General features: G+C 44.5%; 2 protein-coding genes across 2 annotated transcripts; one reads left to right on the top strand and one right to left on the bottom strand.

The window, feature by feature from the left end:
* Positions 1 to 12017: 12017 nt before the first annotated feature.
* LOC124652111 (carotenoid 9,10(9',10')-cleavage dioxygenase-like) lies at positions 12018 to 18030 on the top strand. Its single transcript, XM_047191136.1, has 14 exons — positions 12018 to 12449; positions 13726 to 13796; positions 14103 to 14117; positions 14414 to 14525; positions 15364 to 15463; positions 15561 to 15623; positions 15835 to 15945; positions 16032 to 16216; positions 16416 to 16554; positions 16757 to 16874; positions 16954 to 17055; positions 17180 to 17431; positions 17518 to 17629; positions 17968 to 18030. The coding sequence occupies exons 1-14, from the start codon at positions 12210 to 12212 to the stop codon at positions 17992 to 17994; spliced, it is 1647 nt and encodes a 548-aa protein (XP_047047092.1). The 5' UTR covers positions 12018 to 12209; the 3' UTR covers positions 17995 to 18030.
* Positions 18031 to 18975: 945 nt separating this feature from the next.
* LOC124655806 (BTB/POZ and MATH domain-containing protein 3-like) lies at positions 18976 to 21141 on the bottom strand. Its single transcript, XM_047194647.1, has one exon. It carries the CDS (start codon positions 21139 to 21141, stop codon positions 18976 to 18978), a length of 2166 nt encoding a protein of 721 aa, XP_047050603.1.
* Between the last annotated feature and the right edge of the window lie 6355 nt (positions 21142 to 27496).

Below are 27496 nucleotides of genomic sequence, written 5' to 3'. Positions count from 1 at the left end.
TGGTTTATCGCCCCAGTGTGTGTTTAAACCACCTAGTACGCTGGCGCAACGTGCCTAGGTCCGCTTCGGAGATTCGGCCGGACTTTGATACGGGTTCAACTTGGTTAGGTGGCTTCCTGGACATTGTTGTCGTGATGGAGAGTGCGAGTCGTGATATCCACCTGTCGCAAGTGGGTCGATCGTGCGTATGGGCACTGCCGCTTAACCCCACCATATTGCCTATGAAGTTCCTCTTGCATCCTCTAAGTCTCATGCGTACCTCAAGTACAAAGGACGACTGGTTGACGAATGCTTATACGTCTTGAAGTCTTGCTAAGTACGAACCCGTACTTATTGCTGCTTCTTTGGGACATAACCGGGCTGGTATGAAGATATGTTCGATGAAGACGACGTTAGCAAGGTTACCCTTCCGGCTTGGCCTAGGCAGGGTTATGTACGCCATTGGTTATCTTCAGGACTCTTTGTCCAATTTGTATCTTGTCCGTACTCGGACGTATTTGATCTTCTGTATGATTTGGATCTTATGTTGTATATTTGTATCTTGACTCATTGGAGTCGTTGTTGTAATATATTTGTTTCTTGTGGGCTCTATTGTAATCCTATTGTAATTTTACCGCTCGTGTTAATTCCTCCGGCATCACGTGTGTGATCTGTCGCGCAAGTCGTGTCGGGGGGCGTCTCTGGATCGATATCGTGAGAATTTCGGCGGATTCGCTGGGATCCTCATGGTACCGGTTTCGGGGCGTCACATGACCTAACCCCGATGATTTACGATTAGTGAGTTGGAATGATTGGTTTAGGATGGGTTGCACTTTTCGAGTGATTCCACAAACAAGGTTCTTATTAGAGTTTTGTTATCTTTAGAATCATAAACAAGTAGTAGAATGCATAATAACAAGCATACACACCAAGGGATAGTAGTTGTATAATAAGTAAAGAGCAGTTGTCAATTTTAAGTCCTATAGTGCATGGTTGATGATTACTTGTTATATACTTCAAAAGAATAACTTTTGAAGAACATGTTAATTAGGAAATAATAGGTATTTTAAGTAGAAACTATTTGCTTCAATGGTTTACCATGGGTCTCAATTGAGTTTCCTAATTAAGTATTATATGGATCACACTAAGGTGGGATTGAGTTCCTAGTCATGTAATGGTTGCATGGTTTGGGTTAAGCAAGGGCATACTAAGCAATTGATTATAATTGGTTGCTACCATGGTTGTTTATATCTTACTGGTGATAGCTGGCTATGGTCTATAGGTCCTATTAGACAGGGTTGTTGACTACTCTTTATCTACTTCAAAAGAATAACTTTTTAAGAACATAATTCTTAAGTAATGAGAAGTATTTGAATTAAGGATTAGGGCTTCTAGGGTTTGCTGTTGGATTCACTAAGTAAGGTTAGTTGCTTCCTAAATAGGATGGTTCTTAAATATTTAATACTAGTAGGGTTTAGTTGGGTATGGTTATGTGATGCAAAATATTGGATATGGTTGGAGTTCATCACAATGGGGTGATACTAAATATGGATAATTAAGGGTGATGGCCTTGGTATTAGGAACTAGGTTTACAGTTAGGTGGTCCTACTTTTAGGTTGTATTGATATGCATACATGGAATACCAATTCATTAGTAATAAGGTTTCTATATTTCATGTGAACCAAGATATGTATTGGGTTGCTAGCTATGGATCTATAAGTGAGAAGAAAGTAACATGATCACATTTTATAACCTACCAGATGAACGAGGACGTCGAGGCGCTCCTCCTGAGCTCAAAGGCGGGCTGCGGGGTGGTCGGAATCGATGTGGCGGTGTAGTTGCTGACGTGTTAGGGTTTCGGGATAGCGGCGAGAAGAAGAAAATCCAGGTTCTAGGGTTCCTCCCATGTATTTATACTGCCACCGGCAGTCGTTGACGGTCGCGCGGTCCACAATGGCGTCGGGACGTGGCTCAATTCGTCGCCGTGTCCCTCTCCCGTGCGTGCGAGCGAAGCAGAGACGAAGACGAAGACGATGACCTCGTCTTCGGTCTTATCCCAAGCGAAACGGTACGCTGGGCCGCGATGGGCTGTGTTGGGCTGGTGTTGATGGGCTGCTGGTGGGCTGCTCGGCCAGGTGAGGTTTCTCTCCTTTTTCTTTTATCTTTGTTTTCCATTTTGTTAATTCAAATTTTGTTTGAATTAAATCTTGTTTTGTAAAACTTTATTGTTTGAAATCTGATGTAATTCATCCAAGACAATTTAAAGATTATTGTTGTGTATTATAAATTTTAATATGGTTACTGAAACATTGGTTTATTAATTACTATTTGGATTTGAATTAAGTATCCATATGGGCATGAATTTGAATATCATCTTGGAAAGATTCAAATTATTTTCCAAATGATAGTTTTCTTATTTAGTGATATGTAGGATTTTATTTGGTATTACTTTGTAAGAAACAAGTTGCCAAGTAATATTTATTTATGGATTTCTATTAAGAAGGTGACTTAATGGCATGATTTCTTGTACCTAAATCTTTCTAAGGATTTGATCTATTATTTGAGAATGTGGTCATTTGCATATGATTTTATGTGAGCACTTATTTATTAGGGATTTCTATTTTCGTGCCCTCGGGTCCTTAGTTGTACTCAGTTTTCCCCAGCTCCTTAGTTTTTCCTCAGTTTTCCCCAAGCCCTTGTCTGTAACCCGCAGAAGGAGCTCGGACGGAGGATTCCCGTTTAGTTGACGTTGGTTGGTGCGCGGCAAGTGGGGCCACCTGTTGGTGCCCCGCAGTGGACACGTCTCCACTTATCCAGATCATCGTGGGACCCACAACTTGTCCACGTTAGCGCGCCGGACCCACAGCTTACCTAGGTGACCGTTGCAAAATGGGAGCCCGAGCTAGCCCCGCGCCCGTGCCCGTGCCATTGCTTCCCCTTTCTTTCTCCGCGCCCCATTGTTCTTCTTCTCCGCCGGCCGGCAGCCCTTCTCCGGCACGCGGGTGATGTCTAGTTTCTCTTCGACCTCCCGTTCTTCATGGCCGCGAGTATGGACCCGTGCCTTTGACAAGATGCCCCGACCGCCCACGCCAGGAGCCTGCGAGGCGGTCGATCCGTAAGACGGACGAGAACGGCAACCGTGGACGTGAGTTCGTTGCATGCGAGAGCTTGCCATATAGAGAGGGGGATAAGGTTAGATCTCGCTCCAATTTCTCTCGTTTTCTCTCGATTTTCTTGTTATTCCCTCGAATTTGGGATTTAGGGTTCACGTTGTTGTTTTCGGATCTTGAAGAAATGCGGGCATTTCGAGTGGATCAATGTGTACGTTCGGAGGCTTCGGTTGCGAGGAATCAATTGGCGCTATTGGGGGCGCAATTTGGGAGGGGGGACTTGCCGTAGAGAATGCGGCGGAGAGAGGAGCCGTTCCGATTAGGGACCTTCCGATTATGCCTAATGCTCCCAATGCGGAACCGGTGGAAGTGAAGGGAGAACTCGAAGAAAATGAACAAGCGATTAAGGCAGACTGATCGAGTTGAAGAAGCAAGCTAATCCGATGGCTGGTTGTTTTTTTTTGTTGTATAATTACGATCGGATTCTTATCATTGCTCACCGTGCGCTAGAAGTTGTTACAAGGGATACCTTGTTACAAATCCATTATTCAGTTACATGTACTTGTAGTTGTTTTCAAAGTTAGTGTGTGCATTCACCGAAATTACCAACTATATTCCCTAAAAGAAAAGGAAAGCTAAAGATAGTTGATAATTGTTAGAGGGGTGACAAATAATGCAATCACCGAAATCCGCAAATATGTATGCCTCATGTTTATACCAAAATTATACCACTTTTAGGCCTTTCCAAAATACCAATACCATATCCCAAACTATATTCCCTAAAAGAAAAGGACAGCTAAAGATAGTTGATAATTGTTAGAGGGGTGACAAATAATGCAATCGCCGAAATTCGCAAAAATGTATGCCTCATGTTTATAACAAAATTATACCACTTTTAGGCCGTTTCAAAATACCAATACTATATCCCAAACTATATTCCCTAAAAGAAAAGGACAGCTCAAGATAGTTGATAATTGTTAGAGGGGTGACAAATAATGCAATCCCCGAAATCCGCAAATATGTATGCCTCATGTTTATACCAAAATTATACCACTTTTAGGCCTTTCCAAAATACCAATACCATATCCCAAACTATATTCCCTAAAAGAAAAGGACAGCTAAAGATAGTTGATAATTGTTAGAGGGGTGACAAATAATGCAATCGTCGAAATCCGCAAAAATGTATGCCTCATGTTTATAACAAAATTATACCACTTTTAGGCCGTTTCAAAATACCAATACTATATCCCAAACTATATTCCCTAAAAGAAAAGGACAGCTCAAGATAGTTGATAATTGTTAGAGGGCTGACAAATAATGCAATCACCGAAATCCGCAAATATGTATGCCTCATATTTATACCAATACTATATCCCAAACTATATTAAGTGGCAAACTCGTTATTGCATTCTCCACCGACAGAGAGAGAGAGAGAGAGGTTTCCACAAAGAGACGGATAGGGGTATACTGCCCGTTAGATCAGTGGATCAACGGTTCGTGGAGTCGATCCGTGTGACAACGGCTCAACCAATCAGGATAAGTTTGGGCTTCTCAGAGCATTTGTGACAGTACTTGAGGGCAAAGCCGAGTAGTACTAAGAATCCAAGGGCACATAAATAGTAAATAGACTAAGGGATTCAAACAAAAGAATTACAAAATGAAAAATGTGTGTTTTGTACAATATAATTCATATTGGGCTACATCAAATTATTTGCAATTCAAATATACATGAGTGTGACAATTATGGCATCATTTAGACAAACTATGTTTTGGGAAAGATGTTTTGCAAAGGGGTTTGGGTGGAAAACCATGCATCTTCATAGCTACACTAGTGATTCCGAGAAGTGGCAATTTGTGGTAAAACTTGATTTATATATGTTTGTTAAGGTTTTCTAGGTGTCGGGTTGCGTAGGAAGACTCCATGAGTAGTTGCCACTATGTTTTTATTTTTCGGATTTTTTTGCGCATGAAATGACTCAATTAGCTATGTTAATCTCATTTGTTGACTCTCTGTTGACCAGCTACTTGAGGGTAAAACTGAGTATATTGCACTTGCCGGTCTAAGTCCTCGAGGGGAAAACTGAGTACAGATAAAATTTCCGTATAAGACCCGAGGTTATAACCGAGTACACCAAACGTCCCAGGGTTAGACTCGTGTAGCGGTGCACGCTGCAGCCGTGCATAGCGGACGCGTGTTGCGGTACACGCCACCTTCGTCTTTATAGAGCCCCTCTTTCTCTCCCTCGACGCACGTTCTCACTGGCTCACCGCAACCGCCTCTCTGTCCCATCATCTTCTCCACAACCGAAGAAAAACCCCGAAGAAAACCGCCGGCGATGGAGAAGAATGAGATGCCCATTGTCGGCACATCATCCGCCGCCCCGTCCGGGCCCCCGTCGCTGCTTCCAACGTAGCAGCCGGCGCATCGGCCGCCGCCCCGTCCGGGCCCCTGTCGCTGCTTCCAACGTAGCAGCCGGCGCATCGGCCGCCGCCCCCGTCCGGCCCCCGTCGGCTGCTTCCAACGTAGCAGCCGGCGCATCGGCCGCCGCCACCGTCCAGGCCCCTGTCGCTGCTTCCAACGTAGCAGCCGGCGCATCGGCCGCCGCCCCGTCCGGCCCCCTGTCGCTCGCTTCCAACGTAGCAGCCGGCGCATCGGCTGCCGCCACCGTCCGATCCCCGTCGATTGGGACCCGTACGAACCGGTGCGCAGTACGACGCGCCGGAGAACCCCTACGACACCACCATCGTCGACAACGAGCCGGAGGTAACCCTTTGTTCCCTTGTTCTTATCTCATTTCAATCATTTTGTGTTAGATCTAGCGTTATTACGGTTCGTCCGTTCCTAGTTCAATCCTTTTTTGTTAGATCTTGCGTTATTACTCGTTCGTCCGTTCCTAGTTCGATCCTTTTGTGTTAGATCTTGCGTTATTAGTGTTTGTGATTTGCTTTTGTTTAAGATTTGTGCCGATGATGATGAATATTTGGGCATAAATTGATTCAGGGTTTGGTCAGTAAACAATTGGTGTGTACAAATTTGTTGTGCATGATCTTTGGTTTGCTGACTCAAATCCTGGATATAAGTGTGTCCAATGTAACCGAGGCTACCTCTTTTTTTCGAGCCCATATTATCATGCATGATTTTTGTTCACTCTCTCGTTCCATCATCGTTGCAATTGACTCCGTGTTTTTTGCACGATCTTTGGTGCTACGTGACAGGTGCGAGAGCAGCGACGTCGACGAGCGACGACGAGTCCTTCCACACCAAGACTCGTCACGTCCTCGGGAGGCTGCGGTCCGGCCATTACGATGGCCCCTTTGCTCGAGGCATTTACAAGTGCCCCTTCCGCAACAGGAAGCTCCGCGCCACCGACTTCAACTCCCCGGTGAACCATGCTGAATCCATTGGCGGATGTGGCGCTAGAGTTGGAAGGACCGTGAACGTGCATGCGTACATGGCCAAACACAAAGCACTTGGGATTCACCTGCGCAACCTCCAAGCGAGTCACACGCGCTACTCGGAGGCGTTGAACGTGCCTCTTGCACTCTCTGTATGTGACTGCTCTATCTGTAGAGCAGCTTAATTTCATGTAAAATGTAGCTTATGTTGGATCTATCGGTACTACTTTTGGATATGTCCTGAATATATCTATGCTATGTTGGTTGATGTATGCAGCTTATCCTATATTTTCTCTCTGGATTTGTGCCCTAGATTTCCTACCTGATTGGGTAAAAACGAAGGCATAAAGAAATGAATGGCGTTAAAAAACAGAAGGAGAAGCTGCTCTAGATTTTCTACCAATTTGGGCTATCAAATATGAATGAGATCGAGCGATAGAGAGGAAAAAATGTACATTGAAAACTGCTAATCTGGGCGAAAGAGACAGAAACCACTCGTGCCCCCCGTCCCGGACCCACACGGCTCCACACGCTACGGCCCCACACGCTACGGCCACACAAACACGGCCTCGTCCTGTCCCACGCGGTCCCTTCCTACCAGCCCCACACGACGCGGTCCCACACGACGCGACCCCACAAACGACACGACCCCACTCGTCAGCACGGAACGGTCAACTTAACGGATTCCTTCCGTCCGAGCTCCTTCTGCGGTTCAGACAAGGGCTTGGGGAAAATTAAGGAAAAACTAAGGAGCTGGGGAAAACTGAGTACAACTAAGGACCTGAGGGCACGAAAATAGAAATCCCTATTTATTAAGGTCTTGTAAGGTTTATTATAACCCTATTTCAAGGTTAGCACTAATATTATATTTTTAACAAAACCTTGAGATACTTATAGTGAATAATACTCTTATCATGGTTTGGTTTTGATCTATGAGGATAAGTGGTTGATAACCACTCATGGGATTAATTATAGGATTTTGCACTAGGTGCCTCTTATGTTCAATAATTGAAGCATAAGATTTAACTAGTGAGCAATTATGGGGTTCTAGTTATATTCACCTAATGGAAAATGGTTTGAATCTCAATTATGGCCTAGGTTTTAATTGTGATCACCCTAGTGACACACAAACAAGAATTGGGGTATGGTTCAGGGTTTTACTTGTGATCATCAAGTAATTCAAAAGTTAGTTGGAAATATGGGTATAGGTTCTATATGGAATTTTACACCATATTACTTTGGCTAGAGTTGCTCTTACTCATCACTCATAGGGTGATTCAATCCAAGATCATTTAGATTGATATAGGGATCTGAACTATACAAGGTTTGTTATTATTCCGTTGTTTCTCCAATTAATATATTGGAAATGGTTTTAGGGTTGCTAGTGGTTCCCCTATGATTTTATGTGAGAGATTATATCTGCTTAACCAACTAAGGTTTAATTGGTAATTATATATCTCCAAAGCATAGTCATGATTAGACATGATCAACTTGTTCTTAATGTCTACTACCTCAAGTTCTTAGGGTTTATGATCATTACCCAATGGTGATGATCATGGTGTGGGCTTCCTATAATATCACTAGAAGATATGGTTATATCAATTATCCCTCTCACCCCACAAGGACTAGGATTATAATCTAGGGTTCTACTCAATAAATGATGATGTGATTATCTAAATATGTGGTCTTCCTAAGAATCTACCTTGCTATCTTCTGTAGCTTGTTCTTCAGGAATTCTGATAAACCTGCATCTTGTGGCATGCCTCCACCTCCTAGCTGCTTCATCTTGATCCTAACTATTTTATGGAGTGGCTCAATGTTTTGGTTTTCTTGCATCAGGTGCAAGATGATGAAATGGATGAGGTGTGAGGCTCCCTTTTATAGGCTTGAGCAAGCTCTAGTATCATGACACATAGGTGGGTGACTCTTGTTTTGATTTGGTGAGTAAGGTGCTTGGTTGTCATGCTCTCATCCATAGCAATCCTTTAAGCATGAGGTGGCATAGCTTAGGATTCAAGCTATGTAGATATTTTCATCATATGTGGCATGGTATTATCCTCTCATGTGATTTGTTTTTGGATAGCCAAGTGACTTTTGTTACTAAATATCTTGTGAATGATTTTATGCTTGTGGGTGAGTCACTATATCATATGTGATTGTATTTATATTATAATTGGGATCAATATGTCAAGAATAAGAATTATACCCCAATTTTGAATGATGATGTTTGATTTCACCAAGGCATGATCATATGAGCTTCAAAATACTCATAGTTAATTTTATTCAAATAGTTTGAACTATAATTCGTAATGTAAATGAATTTAGTTTTGTGATATTTCATATATTTAATAAGTTATGATTTAAATAAGAGTATGTGCTTTTATGCATTTTAGACCCTGGGTTTTACCATATTTGGTAATTAGTTTAGAATTGAACTAGGTTTAACACAAAGGTAATTTGTTAACTTTTAAGTGTTAATAACTTAGAGTTTGATTCTTATCTATCTGATGATTATATGCCTCTCCCATCTCTAGGGTTTAATGATAATCTTGTGTTGGTTTTAGTTCAAGAGTTTAGTTCAAGAAATACCATGAGGTTAATGGTAGGGATATTTATTTAGTAAAAAGGATGTGGAAAAGATAAGTAAGGAATGATTTCCTGATTTATTCTTATGATTCTATTTGGTGGTTAATCTATATCCATATATGGTTGCACGGAATACCATATTATGATCTTTTATAAGATCAAGTGGTTGATCCTTGATTAATGTGTTGTTGAGTTGGTTTTACTTCCATTTAATCTAACACATTGTTCAATTCATCTCTACCCCAAAATAAGGTTTTAGAAAAGGTCGCATTGAGGTTTATAGCGCTTGACTTGATGAGCTACTTCAGTTTCATCATGTCAAGTGAAACTTCAGTTACTGTGACATTATTTATTTGAAAGCGCGAAATTTCCCTGGATTTTCTATGCATGAATGCAATGCACACATCTGTTTCCTCTATTTTTGTAGCCCCAAATCCTAGGATGTTACACGGTTGCTCGGAGACGGCACTGGATGGCGAGGCGAGGCGGCGGCTCACTTTTAGTGAGGAAACCCTACGCGAGCGACTATGTGGGCGTTGAGAGAGAGAGAGAGTCGGAAAAAAACATTTCGCTCCCCCGTGCGATGGGAATTTTGATATCGTTACTTTCCGTGTGATCCGACGGTGATTTTGGATTGGTGAGATTTGGATGGCTTCAATGACGACCATTAAACGCATTGAAATTTTGGATTGGGGGAGATTTGGATGGCTTGGATGGTTTCAATGACGACCAACAAACGCGTTGAGTGTCAAACGACCAACTCCAATTTAATAGTAAAGATAACCTTGCGAAACTCTACTGACACGGTTGTAAGAAATGTGTTTTCTGTCACAAAGAGGAGACAATCAAACACCTTTTTCTTTAATTGTCGGGTTGCTAGGTCTATATGGTCAATCATTCAGATATGTTCTACCTTATACCCACCTTGTAGCATTTCAAATATTTTTGGCAATTGGCTTAATGGGGTCGATAACAGGTATAAAACGCTTATCAGAGTGGGCGCGATTGCGGTTGTATGGTCGCTTTGGCTGTGTAGAAATGACAAGGTTTTTAATGATACAAATTATTCACTCATGCATGTCATTTACCGGTCTACAGATTTGTTCCGTTCATGGTCGCCGCTTCAACGCTTGGAGGACCGAGACCACTTTACGGAGGTGTCTACACGGTTGGAGAATACGGTCGAAGAAGTTTATTTCCCAACATGGGTGGCTACATAGTCGTCGGATTGCAGCCAACACTGTTTAATTTAGTCGGTTCTTTTTTACTAATTTCTGATTGTGGTTCTTCTGGATACTCGAACGCTATGTGCATATTAGTTATGCAGAGACTAGGTGTAATGCTTAAAACTTTTGAGTAATAAAGCGCCCTTTATCGAAAAATAGGCCGAACATTCATAGAGAAGGTAGCTAGAAAGTTTGAATATGGACCGGATGTACGGTTTGGACAAAAAATCTTAAAGGTCTCATGGTGAATTTACGTTTAGGAAAACGGTTTTGCTAGTTCTCACTTAACCGAGATTTTCTTAAGTCTAAGTCACTTACAAAAAAAGTGCTTTGAGTTGCACTTTTCTGTTAAAAAAGTGTAATTGCACTTTTCTGCCAGAAATGTGCAACTGGACCGAGTTGCACTTTTCTTTTAACTGCAGTTGCACTTTTCTGAGTTGACTGAGACTTAAGAAAATCTCAGTCAACTGAGACATAGATACACCCTTTCCATAAACCCTAATTCAGTAATCCGATGAATCTGATTTAAATCATAAGAAGAACATATTTTCATAAATCCCAATTCAGAAGTATAACTTAAAAGAGAGAATAGTCAAGTAATCCCATGAATCCTGGTCCAATTTAAATCATAAGAAAAACACATTTTTATTGCATTTAGCTTACTTTCTACTTGCAGCACTATTTAATCTGAAAATATAAAAATACTTAGTTATCTTATCTTGCAGGATTGCTAGATGAAGATGGAAGAGACAACTCCTTACTTAATTCCCCGAGAGTTCGATATAACTCTCAAGTCACCCTTGTGAGAAAAATTCTACTAACACAACAATCTGCATTTGAAGTTCCAACGTCATCAAATATATGTAATATAAAGAGTTTTCTCGAGTGAAGAAACAACTATCTTTGCGTAGGCTGACAGTTGCTTCCTCGTGGTCAACTTTTTTTTTCCTCCGAGCGAAGATCACACTATCTCCGAGCGACTTGAGCATGTTATGGTTCAAGCTGCCCCCATGTCTCCCTCCTCTAGGGCCTGGGGGAAATCCTAGCGTCCTAGCCACCGGCCACTCCCTGCCGACGATGCCGTTGCAGTGGCGGGTCTCATTTTAGAAATGGGCGTGGGATCCTCCGATCATAGCCTCCGCTACATCCTAAATGTCTGGTCGTCGGCCATAGGTTGGTGGTGGCGGCCCTTGTCGATGTGGTCGTGTGGGCGGTGCACGTGGGTGCAATCAGTGGTGGCGTTGCAGTTATTAGCTGTTTTTTATGCAGGGCACAAACACATCTCGTATTTTGCTGAAACAACTTTGTAAACATGGCATGTCAAAATATATATGAGACATTTTTTAAATATTTTTTAAACATTTTAAAATATGTTTAAAATGCATTTAAAATACATGGTGCATACGCACCCGGTGCAGAAACTCACCCTGCCCGGCTGCTAATGTTGTAATTAACTAAGTTGGGTCAAAACCAGTACCCGTTATAAGATTTGTTACTAAATTAAACATGCATCACAAATAAATATCAAGACCTGCCGAGCAGGTGATTGTTAAATCCATCGCGACTTTGAATGATTCCAAAGAGGTGAGGTGAGGCGAGCAGGCCGGACAAATCGATTTCGTAGAAAAAATTGTACAATCTGATCCTGGACTGACTGTTCAATGAATCCAAATAAGCATCTCAAAATATCCAAATACTAGTACTAGTGTTTTTGGACGATGAGATTCCACGACGCGGCCAATCAGGAACCACCACTGAATTATCGACGCCGGCCGGCTGTCGCTAACGCCATTGCCGTCCTCCCCTCATCTCCTCCTCCTCCACTGGCTGCCTACAAACCAATGCGCTGAGCATCTCCCACGCCAGCCAATCCCCCCACCAGTACCAGTATCCAATCCCGCCGGCGGCCACCATGGGAGAAGCGGCGGCGGCGGCGGCGGCGGAGGACATTCAGAAGGGGACGGCGGTGGTGGTGCCGGCGCCGCGGCCGAGCAAGGGGGTGGCTTCCTGGGCGGTGGACCTGCTGGAGCGCCTCGTCGTCCGCCTCGGCCACGACAAGACCAAGCCGCTCCACTGGCTCTCCGGCAACTTCGCCCCCGTCCAGGACGAGACCCCGCCCGCCGCGGGACTCCCCGTCCGCGGCCACCTCCCGGTACGCACCCCTCCCTTCTTCTCCGCCCGCCGTCAAAATATTTTCTTTGACATGAAAACAAATCTCACATGCCAGACGAAAATTTCCCTGTACCTCTACTTTACAATGATTCTTTTTGGATCTTCGAACCGATTCAGGTCCAAATCCTCAGGTGAGGACCTGGGACTGTGCTGGTGCATCGCTAGTCAACTATGAAATAGTTGTATTCATTGATAAACTCCAGACCCTCTTAGTCAACACACCAGAGACACCTGGAATTAAATGCTTGGCGCCTTGTTTATACTATGACTCCCAGCAAACGTTTGACACCAGAAAGTTCCAGTTTGTCATGAACAGGCTGAGTACCTTTACTTGTTTCTTGTATGTCAACAACATCGGTTCCGTTTACAGGACAAAAGACACTAATTACTATTATTCTGATGTTCTTGCCCTCCTATATCCATGGGCCAGTTTGGTTTGTGTCCCAATCTCATCCTACCAACCAAAAACACTGGTCATGCCAAATATCCTCCCACCTGTTTGGTTTGTTGCCAATTATGTGGCTGCCTATGGATTACTTATTGACCCTTCAACAATTCCAGCCAAAATTTTGGCAGCACATGGGCGGCAGAATCATGACCCAAAAACTTGGCTAGCCAATTTCGGTAGGGCGGCCTGCAGGAACAATCCAAACGCACCCTATGTGTCTGCATCCTGACATTGGGGTGGATTTCCCCCTCTGAATATCTGGAATCAAGTTTCAGTCACAAGACAGTGATCTCTGATAAATGGCTATGATGCCACCGTTATAACTTATAAGGAATAACACGGTCCTCACCACATTCTCAAACAGCGCGGTTACTCTAGCCTCTGGACCTCCGGATTTGACGCATGTTGCAGCTTGCTGGGACTCCAAATTGACAGGCCATTGTGAGAACTGAAATACACACCCTTGCTAACCATGTGTCCACGAGTATATGCACAGTTCCTTGTTGTGGCCAACATATCTTCTTGTCTTACCTTACTCGTTACCCTTTATCTTCAGTAGTTTGTTCGACCTATGTCTGGTAGTTTGATCAAACCTTCTTCTAGAAGAAAATTATATTTGTTCCAGCAAACGAGAAAAAAGAAACCATTTTTGGTAACAGACTCTGCAAGAACAACTTCTATGCTAATTTGGTGAGAAATAATGAAATACACTTTCTTGGATAAACTGCCTGTTCTTATGAAGTCAGCAGCTCACTAGATTATCTTTTCTTTTCTTCATGCTATTCCTTTTTGTTGCTGTTGTCTACAGGAGTGCTTGAACGGAGAGTTTGTCAGGGTGGGGCCTAACCCAAAGTTTGTCCCCGTAGCTGGGTATCATTGGTATTGACTCTTTACTTGTCTAACTATTCTTCCTTCACCAAAGAGATATTATATGGGTCATGCACCTGTTCCCAGCAAAAGCGTAAACATCACTTGGTAGTCGTAAGGGCATAAACATGCACTGTTATTTCATTCAATACTGCGAATACAATTATATGTACCTGCTTTGATGCACAAACACACACACAACTGTGCACACTGTTTAATTGTGCTAGTAGTAAACTAATAGTATTTTTTTGTAACACCAGTGCTCATCCTCACACACCTTCTAATTTATTTTCTATCTTGTTTTTTCTTTTTTTGCAGGTTTGATGGAGACGGGTATGTGATATAATCTCTTCTGTTTGAAATACTGCAGACCTTAGCTGTAGCGTTGCACATTATTTTCTCCTTTTTTCAGTAATTTTTTACATACCAATACTACTTATGTTAATGTTTCATGGCCACATTTGCCATGCTACAGATGAAGGTGTTTGCATAAACTTCAGCATTCTATAAATTTTAGCGTTTCGACATATAGTTTGAAATACTACTGCTCATGATGTTTCTTGATAGCTCAAATATACCGTTCAAACTTTTGCTCACGGTTACATAAACTTGTACATCGTTCCTTACAGAATGATCCATGCAATGCGTATTAAAGATGGGAAAGCTACATATGTATCAAGATACGTGAAGACTTCTCGCCTCAAGCAAGAAGAGTATTTTGGTGGAGCAAAGTTTATGAAGGTAATCTTACTTTTTATTTGTTAAAAGATTTGAATCTTCTTATCAGTTACTCAGTAAGTATTACGTGACACTCAGTTCCCTCCATCTCCAACTGTGTTCTGGTTTTCTCATCCATGCTTGCAACTTTTATATTCTGTTAATCAAGGTTCCAATATATACCATTTTTACTTGGTGAAGATAAGCTTACTTGTTTGATTAGAAAACCTGAATCTTCTTAACAATTACTGAATTATTACGTAACACTTGACTTTCTCCACCACCACTTGTTTTCTGTTTTACTTTTTCAAGATCGGTGTTCTGTTTTTTTTCCTTTTAATGCTTCCAACTGTTTACTCTGTTAAATAACATTCCAATATATACCATACATCGTCTAACAAAATCCACCATTTTGGCCTTCTGAAGCTCTCTGATCAGCTTAGTTTCTTAATGGCATAACTGACCTGATGCCCACCATAATTTTCTTTAGTATACGCTTGGTGTTTGCAAATATGTACGGAGTATATTTTTTCTTACTGTGTTCATCTTTGCCAGTTTTCAACTTGTGTGATACTCGAATTCCTGTTGAGGCCTCTCTTGTGTCATCTGAGTTTCTTGGTTGCTACATTGACTGTATGTCTGTATGTCAGGATTTTGGACCCAGTTTCTATTGTAGCTGATGGCATCAATACATGATAATCTCATGAATCATATTTAAGTCATATCATACAGTAATTCAAGGCTAACACGCCTACTAAGTATTAATTTAAATCTGTAACTGTCCACACCTGGTGGGCTTAGTGATGACCATATATGAAAATTGGTTGTACACGCATGTGATGTTTTCCCTCAATATTTACAGATAGGAGATCTAAAGGGATTTTTTGGATTGTTTATGGTCCAAATGCAAGAACTTAGGAAAAAGCTTAAAGTATTGGATGCTACTTATGGAATTGGAACAGGTATCTCTTTACTTCATGCAATCACTGAATGATGTCTATCTACATTTTAAAATACCCATTTTTTCGCAATTTGTTGATCTTTTTCCTTCTTTTCCAGCTAATACTGCATTTGTATATCATCATGGCAAACTCATGGCCCTGTCAGAAGCAGATAAACCCTGTAAGTTGTCAGTCTGTTAGCACTTTTCTTTTCTATATTCATGTGCATATGCTATTGGAAATAGTTGGGCCTTAAATGTGGTCGTGTTGGCAGCTACATGTACTGATTGTGAATCATTATGTTCTGCTGTAATTTGTTATCATCCTCAAATCTCACATCCATAGCAATGCCCATGCAATTACAGAATGTGATTTTCTATTTTTCTTTTCAGACGTTGTTAAGGTCCTTGAAGATGGAGACCTGCAAACTCTTGGGTTGCTAGATTACGACAAAAGGTTGAAACATTCTTTCACTGCTCACCCAAAGGTTGATCCATTTACTGGTACGTTACAGGGTTATCGACAATCGGACTATTTCTTATTCCTTTTAGGAAAATTTGGATACATGATGTGGTTATTCTTCTTTCAGACGAAATGTTCACCTTTGGGTACTCACATGAACCTCCTTATTGTACATACCGGGTCATCACCAAAGATGGAGTCATGCTTGATCCTGTACCAATAACAATACCGGAATCTGTAATGATGCATGACTTTGCCATCACAGAGAATTATTCCATATTCATGGACCTGCCTTTGATGTTTCGACCAAAGGTACTACACACTAGTAGTTAGCAAGTTCCTTCAGTGCATTTTTTTCCCAGTACCATTTCTTTACATTCTGTTGAAGGATGCCCTAGTCAACATTTTTTTCACAGTAGCATGGGATAGGCATGTGTTGCACCCGTAATTGATAAGTAGTTAACACTCCTTTATGTAGTTTGGTCTCATTGTTCTCTATTCTTGTATAAAGGAAATGGTGAAGAATGGTGAATTTATCTACAAGTTTGATCCTACAAAGAAAGCTCGATTCGGTATACTCCAACGCTATGAAAAGGATGAAAAAAGCATCAGATGGTTTGAACTCCCGAATTGCTTCATATTCCACAACGGTATACCACATGTAACATTCAGCTTAAACTCTGAATGTACAATCTTTTTGTACCATCTGTCATGAATTCTGCATAGCCAGGGAACATATGGATCATGTAACGAAAAGAGAAAGTGTTTTTCGTTGAAACTCTATATCAGCATTTCATTCGTTCTAATCTTAGTGAACTAATCACAAGAAGCATCTTTTTTTTTTTGTCACAGCTAATGCTTGGGAAGAGGGTGATGAGGTTGTTCTCATTACCTGCCGCCTTGAGAACCCAGATTTGGACAAGGTGAACGGTGAACAGAACGAGAAGCTTGAGAACTTTGGGAATGAGCTGTACGTATATACCTGCAATCTCAACCTTTATTTAAATTCCATGCGATCCAATGCTTGGCCTAATGTTACATCTTTTTAGGTATGAGATGAGATTCAACATGAAAACCGGCGCTGCTTCACAGAAGCAACTCTCTGTTTCTGCTGTAGACTTTCCTCGAATTAATGAAAGTTATACCGGCAGGTACTTCTGCTGGACCTTGCAAATTCAACGCAAGTTTGCTTTCTTCTGGAAGTGTGTTATCTTTAATCATTACCAACTCATGAATAAACATTTTCTGTTCTGTTACTTTGTTGATTGGACGCAGGAAGCAGCGGTATGTGTACTGCACGATCCTGGACAGCATAGCGAAGGTGACCGGTGTCATAAAGTTTGATCTGCACGCCGAGCCAGACAGCAGCAAGAAGCAGCTTGAGGTGGGGGGCAACGTGAGCGGCATATACGACCTGGGTCCTGGGAGGTTCGGTTCGGAGGCGGTGTTCATTCCCAAGGTGCCGGGCGTGTCTGGCGAAGAAGATGATGGGTACCTGATACTCTTTGTGCATGATGAGAACACAGGGTACGTCACTCATGAATGCCGCCGCATGGTTTTAGTTAGTTGCTTGAGAAATGTGATTAATTTTGTGTGGTGTGGACCGAATGCAGGAAATCTGAAGTAAATGTGATTGATGCCAAGACAATGTCTGCTGATCCAGTGGCGGTTGTCGAGCTGCCGAATCGGGTTCCTTACGGGTTCCACGCCTTCTTCGTCAACGAGGTACTCCTAAAATGTTTTTTTAATCTTCTTTTCTGGTTATCTTTAGAGTGCTACCCAGCATTTTGCTAAGATTTAAATGTATAGTTTTCTTCTTCTTTTCTTCTTTTTGTCCTTGTTTTTTAGATCTTTTCTTTTGTTTCTCTGTCTTTCTCTTGTAGTGCTGCTACAGTTTGTACAGTTTTTCCGCCTCTTTGCGGCTCCTTCTAATATACAAAGACACTCGCTTAGGCGTGTGTTAGAGAAAAAAGATTTAAATGTATATCTATTTATTTGGTATTTTCATGTGACAATTGGTTTAAGCTGAAGAACATTTTGCTCTGTGTTTTTGTTTTTGACAGGAACAACTGGGACTACAGGATGTGTAATTCTATACTTCTATCTACACGGCTGAAGAACTATAAGAATAAAGTACATATAGACTGATATATAGGAGGTAATTAGCAATACCCTCGATTATTTGTACAATGAATTTATGGATAGAACGAGCTACAGGCTTGAAGTGAAATCATACAGGATTGTGATGATATTAAGAGATTATTAAGGCTTTCTAGCTACTTGGTCTGCAATGACCTGGCCGGCGTCGACGTGCGACGTCTTCTCTCCAGCCAACTCCGCCACCCGCTGCTTTCCCTCCTCCACGTAGTCCGGTGGGGTCGCTGCCGCCTTCCTTGCCGCGCTCCACAGGAGTGACAGCAGCGCGACTGCCCCGAGGGCGAGTGCTCCTGACGCCGCCATACCTATTCCTTCCAAAGCCACCAGCAGCGCTGCTGGGACTAGCACCGGGCTGCAGAGCAGGAGCAGCGGCGCTGCCACGGCGAGCCCTGTGATGGAGACGGCCAGCGCCGTGAAGGATAGGACGAGGAACCCACCTGCGAGCGCTAGGAGCGAGGCCACTGCGAGCGACGACGGGCCTCCGACGTGCCGCTCCTGGCCGTGGTCACGGTGGTCTGCCATGGCATAACTAGCTAGCTCTGTGATCTCTCTGGATCCAAGCTAGATGAAGCTTACTAGTACTAGATGTTTAGCTAGCTAGCTCTGTGCTCTCTCTGGATCCAAGATGAAGCTTACTAGATGTTTGGCTTTTCAGGCAATTTTATACAGGAAGATGTGAACCGAGGAGGGGTACAGGTGGTGCCGCCTGGGTGCCACCTGCCACACATGCTAGCTCGCTCGCTGGAGGCACCAGGGCGGGCTTGCTACAAGTTACAACTTGCCAAATTTCTTTAAAACTCCAGAAAGTAGATTAACTAATGAAAAATATATTTACATATATTACCTCTTAGCTTTTAGAAAAGGCTTCTAGTTTGAAACCGCGTAGTATCTATTGCATGTAATATTTGTTAATTTCACCTCGAGACCCTGCAGAAGGAGCTGAGAGTTTTCATCACGTCCTTGACCACGTGTGGCTGGGCAATGTAGTCGATGCAGTAGGTTTCCAGCTCGGTGCAGCCGTGGCGCCCCGCCAGGTCCAGTGTCGCGAGAGCGTTCCCCGCCTCCATGTTCTCGGCTAGCAGGTTCTCGCACAACCGCCTCATCCTCTCTAGACGGAACCGGCATGCGGCGGAGAGCATCTCTTCGACCACCGTCATGGAAGAGTGCCATGCATTAGAAGGGACTACTAGGACATCATCGATGCGAGGCAGCTCGTCGGTGTAGATGAAGTGGAGCAAGACTTTGAAAATTGAGGCTTTCATCTCGTCGACCCTGACGTGGTCCGTTCCGGTTGCCGATTCGACCAACTCGTGTAGCGCGGGCGACCGTGTAGCGATCACGAGACCATGCGCATGGATGTCGCTGTCCTCCACGAGGAACTTGAGGTCCCAGCCCTCCTTGCTCGCCAGCAGCTGCTCGAGATGCCACGCCATGTTTGAAGGTGGCACAGAAAAGGACGTCGGGGCTGCGACGACGGTGTTGCTAGTGCAGGCCTCCGTGGTTACCTCTACTCGGCACTGTATGGTGAAAGAACCGTCATGTCCCACATATTGTGAATTGGCAGATGCCACGGTGATTATCCCTGGCCAGCCATGCTTATCACATTTCCTGCCGGCGTAGATGTGTGTTAACTTACACAAATAAGACGGTTTGCCACTTGGGTCGACGAGCTTGATAGTCACCGACGCTTTAAGACTGGTATCATCATCAATCGATGGCCCGACGAAGAGGCCAATACACTCCTTGTACTCCTCCCGCTCCCCTGATGGGTACACCGTCATCGCCCACTCGTGAGCCCCAAGTTGGAACTTGCTCTTGACGTACTGTCCAAGAACATTGTGTGTCTTCCTTAAGGCGCTCAAGCTTTCAATCCTGAACTCGTGCGTGCCGATCATCACGGCCGACGGGTTGTAGCGGGACGTGCTCATCGTCTCTCTATTGCTGTTGTTACCGGAGGAGGATGGAGATCTGTTGCGGGCCACAGCTCGTTTGGCTACTTTCCTGGTGATCTCGTTTATATAAGAGGGACATGTCATGTCAAGTTTCTTGTACTCCTCGCTTGCCTCCACGGCATCATACACATCGGGATCGGACGCCAAGTACTCGACGCATGAGGCTTCTAGGTGGTGGCATCTATGCCTGTTGTGCACTAGCATCAAAGTTTCCATGACATTGTCGATTGCGATGCTCTGGGATAGTATGTTCTCGCACATGATCCTCAGCCTCTCAAGGTCGTACAGATCCGCGGCCACGAGCAGGTCTCGCGCCATGGCTACGGGGCAGGCCTTGTTCTTGGGTTTGGGCAACTCGTCGGTGTAGATGAAGTATAACATAGCCCTAAAGGTCATGGCGGTCATGTCGACAACCCTTATGCACCGCATGGTCTTCTCCTTCATGTCTCCACGAAACTCGGCCGCGAAGACCGGCGATCGCATGGCGAGCACGAGTTTGTGGGCCCGGATCTTGGCCTCTTCCACGAGGAACGTGACGTCCGGCCACCACATCTTCTCCCGGAGCCTGTGGATGTCCTTGCTGAGGCTCGGCCGTGGCGGCATGGAGACGAGGCAACTCCTGCTGGTGGGCCCCTCGACGGACTCTTCCCGGTGGACATCGACGGTGCAGTGGACGGTGAGGCGGTCGGCGTCCTCGTCGACGTAGCGTTCTTCGTGCTCACGGAACGCGTCGGGGACAGCGAGCTCCCAGGCGACGGCGGTGCTGGACCGGGCCGGGAAGACGTTGGGCTCCTCGCTGTGCCACTCGGCGGCGGGCCACCAGCCGGTGCCGCTGGGGTCGTCGATCCGGACGCTGGCCGTGGCGACGACGGCCTCGTCGGTCTCGTTGCGGGAGAGCTCGAGGGAGACGGACACCAGGGTCACACCTTTTACTCGTGCCAGCTTTTCATGGAAGCGGCAAACGAGGGTCCAGAGAAAGCCGCCGGCGTCGAAGCTCCGGGACCTGACGGTGTTGTCGGCGCTGCCAAGCCTCCGCCGCGTGGTGTATCCGAGGATGTTGAGCTTGTGCGCGCCCCGGAAGACCACCGTCCTGTGTGTCGACGACGTTTTCTGCACCGCCGTGGCCATGGCCCGATTCGTCTAGGCTGATTTGCTCTCGCTCGATTGATCAGCGTGTATAGTACGTGCATCCGGCCGACCGTGCTCGAAGAGAACTCGGGTATATGCATGAACCTGCATAGTCCTGGACGGAGGCACGACCGACAAAACAAAGGAATTCTTAGCTCCGCCGGCTTCTATCTGTGTGCCGTGTTTGACAGAAAGATTTTTCCAAGTTGTACTCGGTGTTTGCTCAAGAACGTGCCCGGGAAAAATAGATTTTTCTAAGGGTGTGTCTATGTCTCAGTTGACTGAGATTTTCTTAAGTCTCAGTCAACTCAGAAAAGTGCAACTGCAGTCCAATTACATTTTTTAAACATAAAAGTGCAACTCAAAGCATTTTTTTTGTAAGTGACTTAGACTTAAGAAAATCTCAGTTAACTGAGAACTAGCAAAACCGTTATGGAAATGTGTTTTTTTATGATTTAAATCGGACCATGATTCATGGCCGGAAAGTACCATGTGCACATGAGCACAAATGCTCCTTGGACTTTTGGATTTTTGAAAATTTTCAAAACCTCGCTCTTTTATGTTTTAAAAAATTATGGCATTAAATATGTAGATAGATTTAGACATGAGGAGTGTAGTCAAAAAAGTCCCATTAAAAAATACTTTGTATTTTGGAAAATACAAAAAAGACAAATTTCTAACTATAAATAGTAGTACAATAGTATGTATATTTTGTCAGTGTAGTGTCAGAAATTTGTCTTTTTTGCATCTTCAAAAATATAACGTATTTTTTGATGAGACTTTTTTGATTCCAATCCTCGTATACACATCTATCTACATATTTAATGTCATAATTTTTAATTTTTGAAAGCAGAGAAATATGAGAATCTGAAATTTTCAAAAATCCAAAAATAAAGGGAGCACTGACACTAGTAGAAAACCTCTCATCCATCTAAGCCATTGGTACCGGTTCCCTTACGAACCGGTACCAATGGGGCCATTTGTACCGGTTTGAGGGCTCAGGTGGGCGAGGAGCTTTGGTACCGGTTTGGGAGGGCTTTCGTACCGGTTCGTGTTAGGAACCGGTACGAAAGGTCTTCGGCCAAAATTCAGACGCGTGGTGGGGCCCGGGCTGGACCTTTGGTACCGGTTCGTAACACGAACCGGTACCAAAGGGTACCCAGCCATATCAAAATCGCCCAGATCGTCCCGAGCCCCCGTCGGCTCTCATTTTTCTCTTCTTCCTCACACTCTAAATTTTTCTCCACCTCTCACACTCCAATAATCTTTATTTTTCTCCACCATTTTAACAAGATTAACGACCTCCATCTATCCAAGGGTTAGCAATATCATCCTTTCTTCCGGCGTTCCTAATTTAGCTCATTTCTTTGGTAGTTTAACTCGTACTATTTTTCTAGTGCTAGCAAGGTGTTTGATGAAATGCCTAAGTTAGGGATTTTACTTTTTTATAATCAATTTGAGCTGAAATTATGGTATATTTTGTAGGTTTTAATTAGTATCATCCCCGTCCTCACCGCCGTCGATCGCTAGCGTCGTCCCCTAGCCGGCACCGTACAACCTCGGTGAGCCTCTTCTTTTTTATAAAAAAAACTTAGTTTTATGTGATGAACTTGAATATTAATTAAGTTGGTCACTCATATATCCATGATGTTGTGTACTTAATGATTTTTGATATACATATAAAATGCAGATGAGTCGACAATGGATGTACGGTGACCGGTGCCATCCCGAGTTCATTACCGGCATGCATTATTTTCTCAACGTGGCTGAGGCAAACAGGCGGTCGAATGGTTTCATGTATTGTCCATGTAGTTCCTGTAAGAATATGAAGGATTACTCTACCTCGAAGACCCTTCACGTCCACCTGCTCGGAGAATGGTTTCATGCCCAGCTATAATTGTTGGACCAAGCACGGAGAAAGAGGGGTTATATTGGAAGACAACGAAGAAGAAGAGGATAGTGACAACTATCCCAGCTTATTCACTGAAGACGGTGGTAGTAGAATGGGGGAAGACGAAGGCTGAAGAAGAGCTCATTTTCGATGAGCCGATTTTTGATGACCCGGATGACGATTTGGGTCGGGCCATTCTTGATGCGAAGATGAACTGCGGAAATGAAAAGGAGAGGTTGAAGTTGGAGAAAATGTTAGAGGATCACAACAAACTGTTGTACCCAAATTGCGAAAATGGTCGAGAAAAAGCTGGGTACCACGCTGGAATTGCTGCGATGGAAGGCGAGAGAATGGTACTTCGACAAGAGATTTGAAAAGTTGCTGAAAATAATAAAGAAGATGCTTCCGGGGGAGAACGTGTTGCCCTCTAGCACGTACGAAGCAAAGAAGGTTGTCTGCCCTCTAGGATTAGAGGTGCGGAAGATACATGCATGCATCAATGATCGCATCCTCTACCGCGGGGAGTACGAGAATTTGAATGCATGCCCGGTATGTAGTGCATTGAGGTATAAGATCGGGCGAGATGACCCCGACGATGTTGAGGGTGAGTCCACCCCCGGAAGAGGGTTCCTGCGAAGGTGATGTGGTATGCTCCTATAATACCACGGTTGAAACGTTTGTTCCAGAACAAAGAGCATGCCAAGTTGTTGCGATGGCACAAAGAGGACCGTAAGAAAGATGTGATCGTTGAGACACCCCGCCGACGGGTCGCAGTGGAGAAAAATCGACAGAGAGTTCAAGTCATTTTCAGATGACGCAAGGAACTTAAGATTTGGTCTAAGTACATATGGCTTTAATCCTTTCGGGGAGCAGAGCTCTGGTCATAGCACCCGGCCGGTGACTCTATGTATCTATAACCTTCCTCCTTGGTTGTGCATGAAGCGGAAGTTCATTATGATGCCGGTGCTCATCCAGGGCCCGAAGCAACCCGGCAACGACATTGATGTGTACCTGAGGCCATTGGTTGAAGAACTTTTAGAGTTGTGGCGTGACGAAGGTGTACCTGTGTGGGATGAGCACGAACAAAAGGAATTTAACCTACGAGCGTTGTTATTTGTAACCATCAATGATTGGCCTGCTCTTGGTAACATTTCAGGGCGGTCAAACAAGGGATACAATGCATGCACACACTCGTTTAGGTGAGACTGATAGTAATTATTTGGGAAACAAGAATGTGTACCTAGGGCATCGTCGATTTCTTCCAAAACAACATCACGTAAGAAAGAGAGGAAAGCATTTCGGAGGTGAGGCAGATAACCGAACGAAGCCTACCCGCCCTAATGGGGAAGTTATATATGATATGGTCAAGGATTTAAAAGTGATCTTTGGAAAGGGTCCCGGCGGACAATCTGTTCCGCATGATGTTGACGGACACGTACCCATGTGGAAGAAGAAGTCGATATTTTGGGAGCTACCCTACTGGAAATTCTTAGAGGTTCACTCTGCAATCGACGTGATGCACGTGACGAAAAATCTTTGCGTGAACCTGCTAAACTTCTTGGGTGTGTATGGGAAGACAAAAGATACACCGGATGCAAATGGTTCTAATTTCAAGGTCCCTTTGTTCTAATTTCAAGATCCTAATTTCAAGGTCCCTTTGTTCCGGTGTAAATGGTTCAACCTGAAAGACGGGGTACAGGTAGACCCGCAGTACGGAATGACTACAGTGGATTTCAAGAATCTTGGGTACGACACCGAACCATTCGTCCTAGCCAGTGAGGTGGCTCGGGTTTTTTATGTGAAGGATATGTCTAGCAAACCGAAAAAAAGAAAAGAAAGGCAAGAGGACACATCATACGATGAGCCAAAGCGGCACATAGTTCTTTCGGGAAAAAGAAACATCGTGGGAGTAGAGGACAAGACAGACATGTCAGAAGATTATAATAAGTTTGACGATATTCCACCCTTTAAGGTAAAAATTGACCCAAGCATCATCTTAAACAATGAAGATTGTCCATGGTTGCGTCGCAGTAAGAAGAAAGGGAAACGAGCGAAGAAAACTCAGAAGACTAGCTAGCTACATATAGGGATCATAACTTGTGTATCTCAATATGGAAATCACTTTTGTGTAATGATGTTACTGTATGTAAGATATTAACAATGGAGATGGTTGGCTTGTTTTACTAGTTAAGTCACGGGCTTGCGGGGAAATTCTTCCGAGGCGGAACTTCCGAATATGCCATATATAGGGCATGTGCACCAAGGGCATATTCGAGAAGTTCCGCCACGGGAGATTTCCCAACCCTTTCCGCAACATTGTTAGAGGAGATGGAGTCTTCCACGGGCTTGCAGGAAAAAAATTCCGAGGCGGAACTTCCGAAGATGCCATATGGCGTGTGCACCAAGGGCATCTTCGACAAGTTCCGCCACGGGAGATTTCCCAACCCTTTCCGCAACATTGTTAGAGGAGATGGAGTCTTCCACGGGCTTGCAGGAAAAAAAATTCCGAGGCGGAACTTCCGAAGATGCCATATGGCGTGTGCACCAAGGGCATCTTCGACAAGTTTCGCCACGGGAGATTTCCCAACCCTTTCCCCAATATTGTTAGAGGAGATGGAGACTTCCACGGGCTTGCGGGGAAATTTTCCGAGGTGGAACTTCCGAAGATGCCATAGGGCGTGTGCACCAAGGGCATCTTCGACAAGTTCCGCCACGGGAGATTTCCCAACCCTTTCCTCCATCCATGGTGATGAAACTCTCCATCCATGTTGGCTTGTTGAGCTGCTTCCCATGGTGTATCGATGCTCCTTTTATAGGCAGAGCGTCCTTATCCCGCCGACGAGCTTTAGTACCGGTTGTAGACACGAACCGGTACTAAAGGTTACCCACGCGTCCTTATCCCACCGACGGAGCGTCGTGCGCTACATACTTTATCTCATCGAGCAGGGCGTCCTTATCCTGCCGACAGCTTTAGTACCGGTTGCACCCACCAATCGGTACTAAAGGTTACCCACGCGTCCTTATCCCACCGACAAGGCGTCGTGCGCTACATACTTTATCTCATCGAGCAGGGCGTCCTTATCCTGCCGACAGCTTTAGTACCGGTTGCACCCACCAACCGGTACTAAAGGTTACCCACGCGTCCTTATCCCACCGACGAGGCGTCGTGCGCTACATACTTTATCTCATCGAGCAGGGCGTCCTTATCTCGTCCGACAGCTTTAGTACCGGTTGCACCCACCAACCGGTACTAAAGGTTACCCACGCGTCCTTATCCCACCGACAGGGCGTCGTGCGCTACATACTTTATCTCATCGAGCAGGGCGTCCTTATCTCGCCGACAGCTTTAGTACCGGTTGCACCCACCAACCGGTACTAAAGGTTTGCCTCTGTCTTCCCGCCTATTTTCTTCCCACGCTTTTCACCGGTTCCAGCCTTTGTCTTCCCGCCATTTTTCCACTATATATATGTAGGCTTGGCCACCATTTACATATCACATCTAGACTCATATCTCGCAAACCTCATCATTCTCTCCCATGGCTTCCATCGCATCTCTAACCCCCGGGAGGCGGAGGCGCTTTGCGCCTCGAACTACCCCCGCCCGCCGGGCTACCGCGTCCCGACCGGCTGGTTGCTAAGCGTCGGAGGCGTACCGGTCCCTCCGGTCCCTCTAGGTGTGGCGCGCGAGATGGCCATCACGAACCACTACTACTTCGAGCTCACGCCAGAGCAGCGGAGGAATCCCCAGTGGCATCCCGACTACAGCCCGACTTGGGAAAGCTTCTTCATCAATCGGCGTGAGAGGGCGCTTTCCAGGCATGAGGAGGGCGGTCCGCCTCCTTCGAACTTCAACGAGGCCGGCCGTCGGCCTGTGGTGGCGCGGCCGGACTCTCCAGGGCGTCATGGCCTACCGTGGCCCCCGCCTGCGCTACCCTCGGTCCCAGCCCACGCGTGCTCACCCGCCGACCGGAGAGTACCGCGACCCCGATGCCGGCCGACGATGATGACGGCGACTACGACGACTACGGTGGCGACTACTACGGGGCTAGGCACGAGTATGAGCTGAATGACTCCAACAGTAGAATTTGGCCATGTATCTTTAATTTTCAGTTAAGCTATGTATTTTAATTCGAGTTCAATCGTAATAAAATTTTATTCCCGCCCTTTCTTTCCCGCCTTTTTCCGTCGTACGTGGCGGGAAAGTTTCCCGCGCGGACGGCGTCGTGGCAAGAGTAAAGAATAGAAATAGATAATATATAGAAAAGAATTAGAAAATATATGGAAAAGAAATATAAAAAAAGGATATAGAAAACAAATATAAAAGAAAACAAACGGAAATAGAAAAAGAAATAGAAAAGAAATAGAGAAGAAAAGAAACAGAAAATAAAAAGAAAAGAAAAGAAACACAAAAGAAAAGAAAAAAAACATAAAAGAAAAGAAAGAAGAAACGAGAAAACAAAATAA

This window comes from Lolium rigidum, chromosome 5 (assembly GCF_022539505.1).
Source record: "Lolium rigidum isolate FL_2022 chromosome 5, APGP_CSIRO_Lrig_0.1, whole genome shotgun sequence".
Classification (NCBI taxonomy): domain Eukaryota; kingdom Viridiplantae; phylum Streptophyta; class Magnoliopsida; order Poales; family Poaceae; genus Lolium; species Lolium rigidum.
Note: the sequence above shows the minus strand (reverse complement) of the source record. Positions and strands in the feature narration are given on the sequence as shown.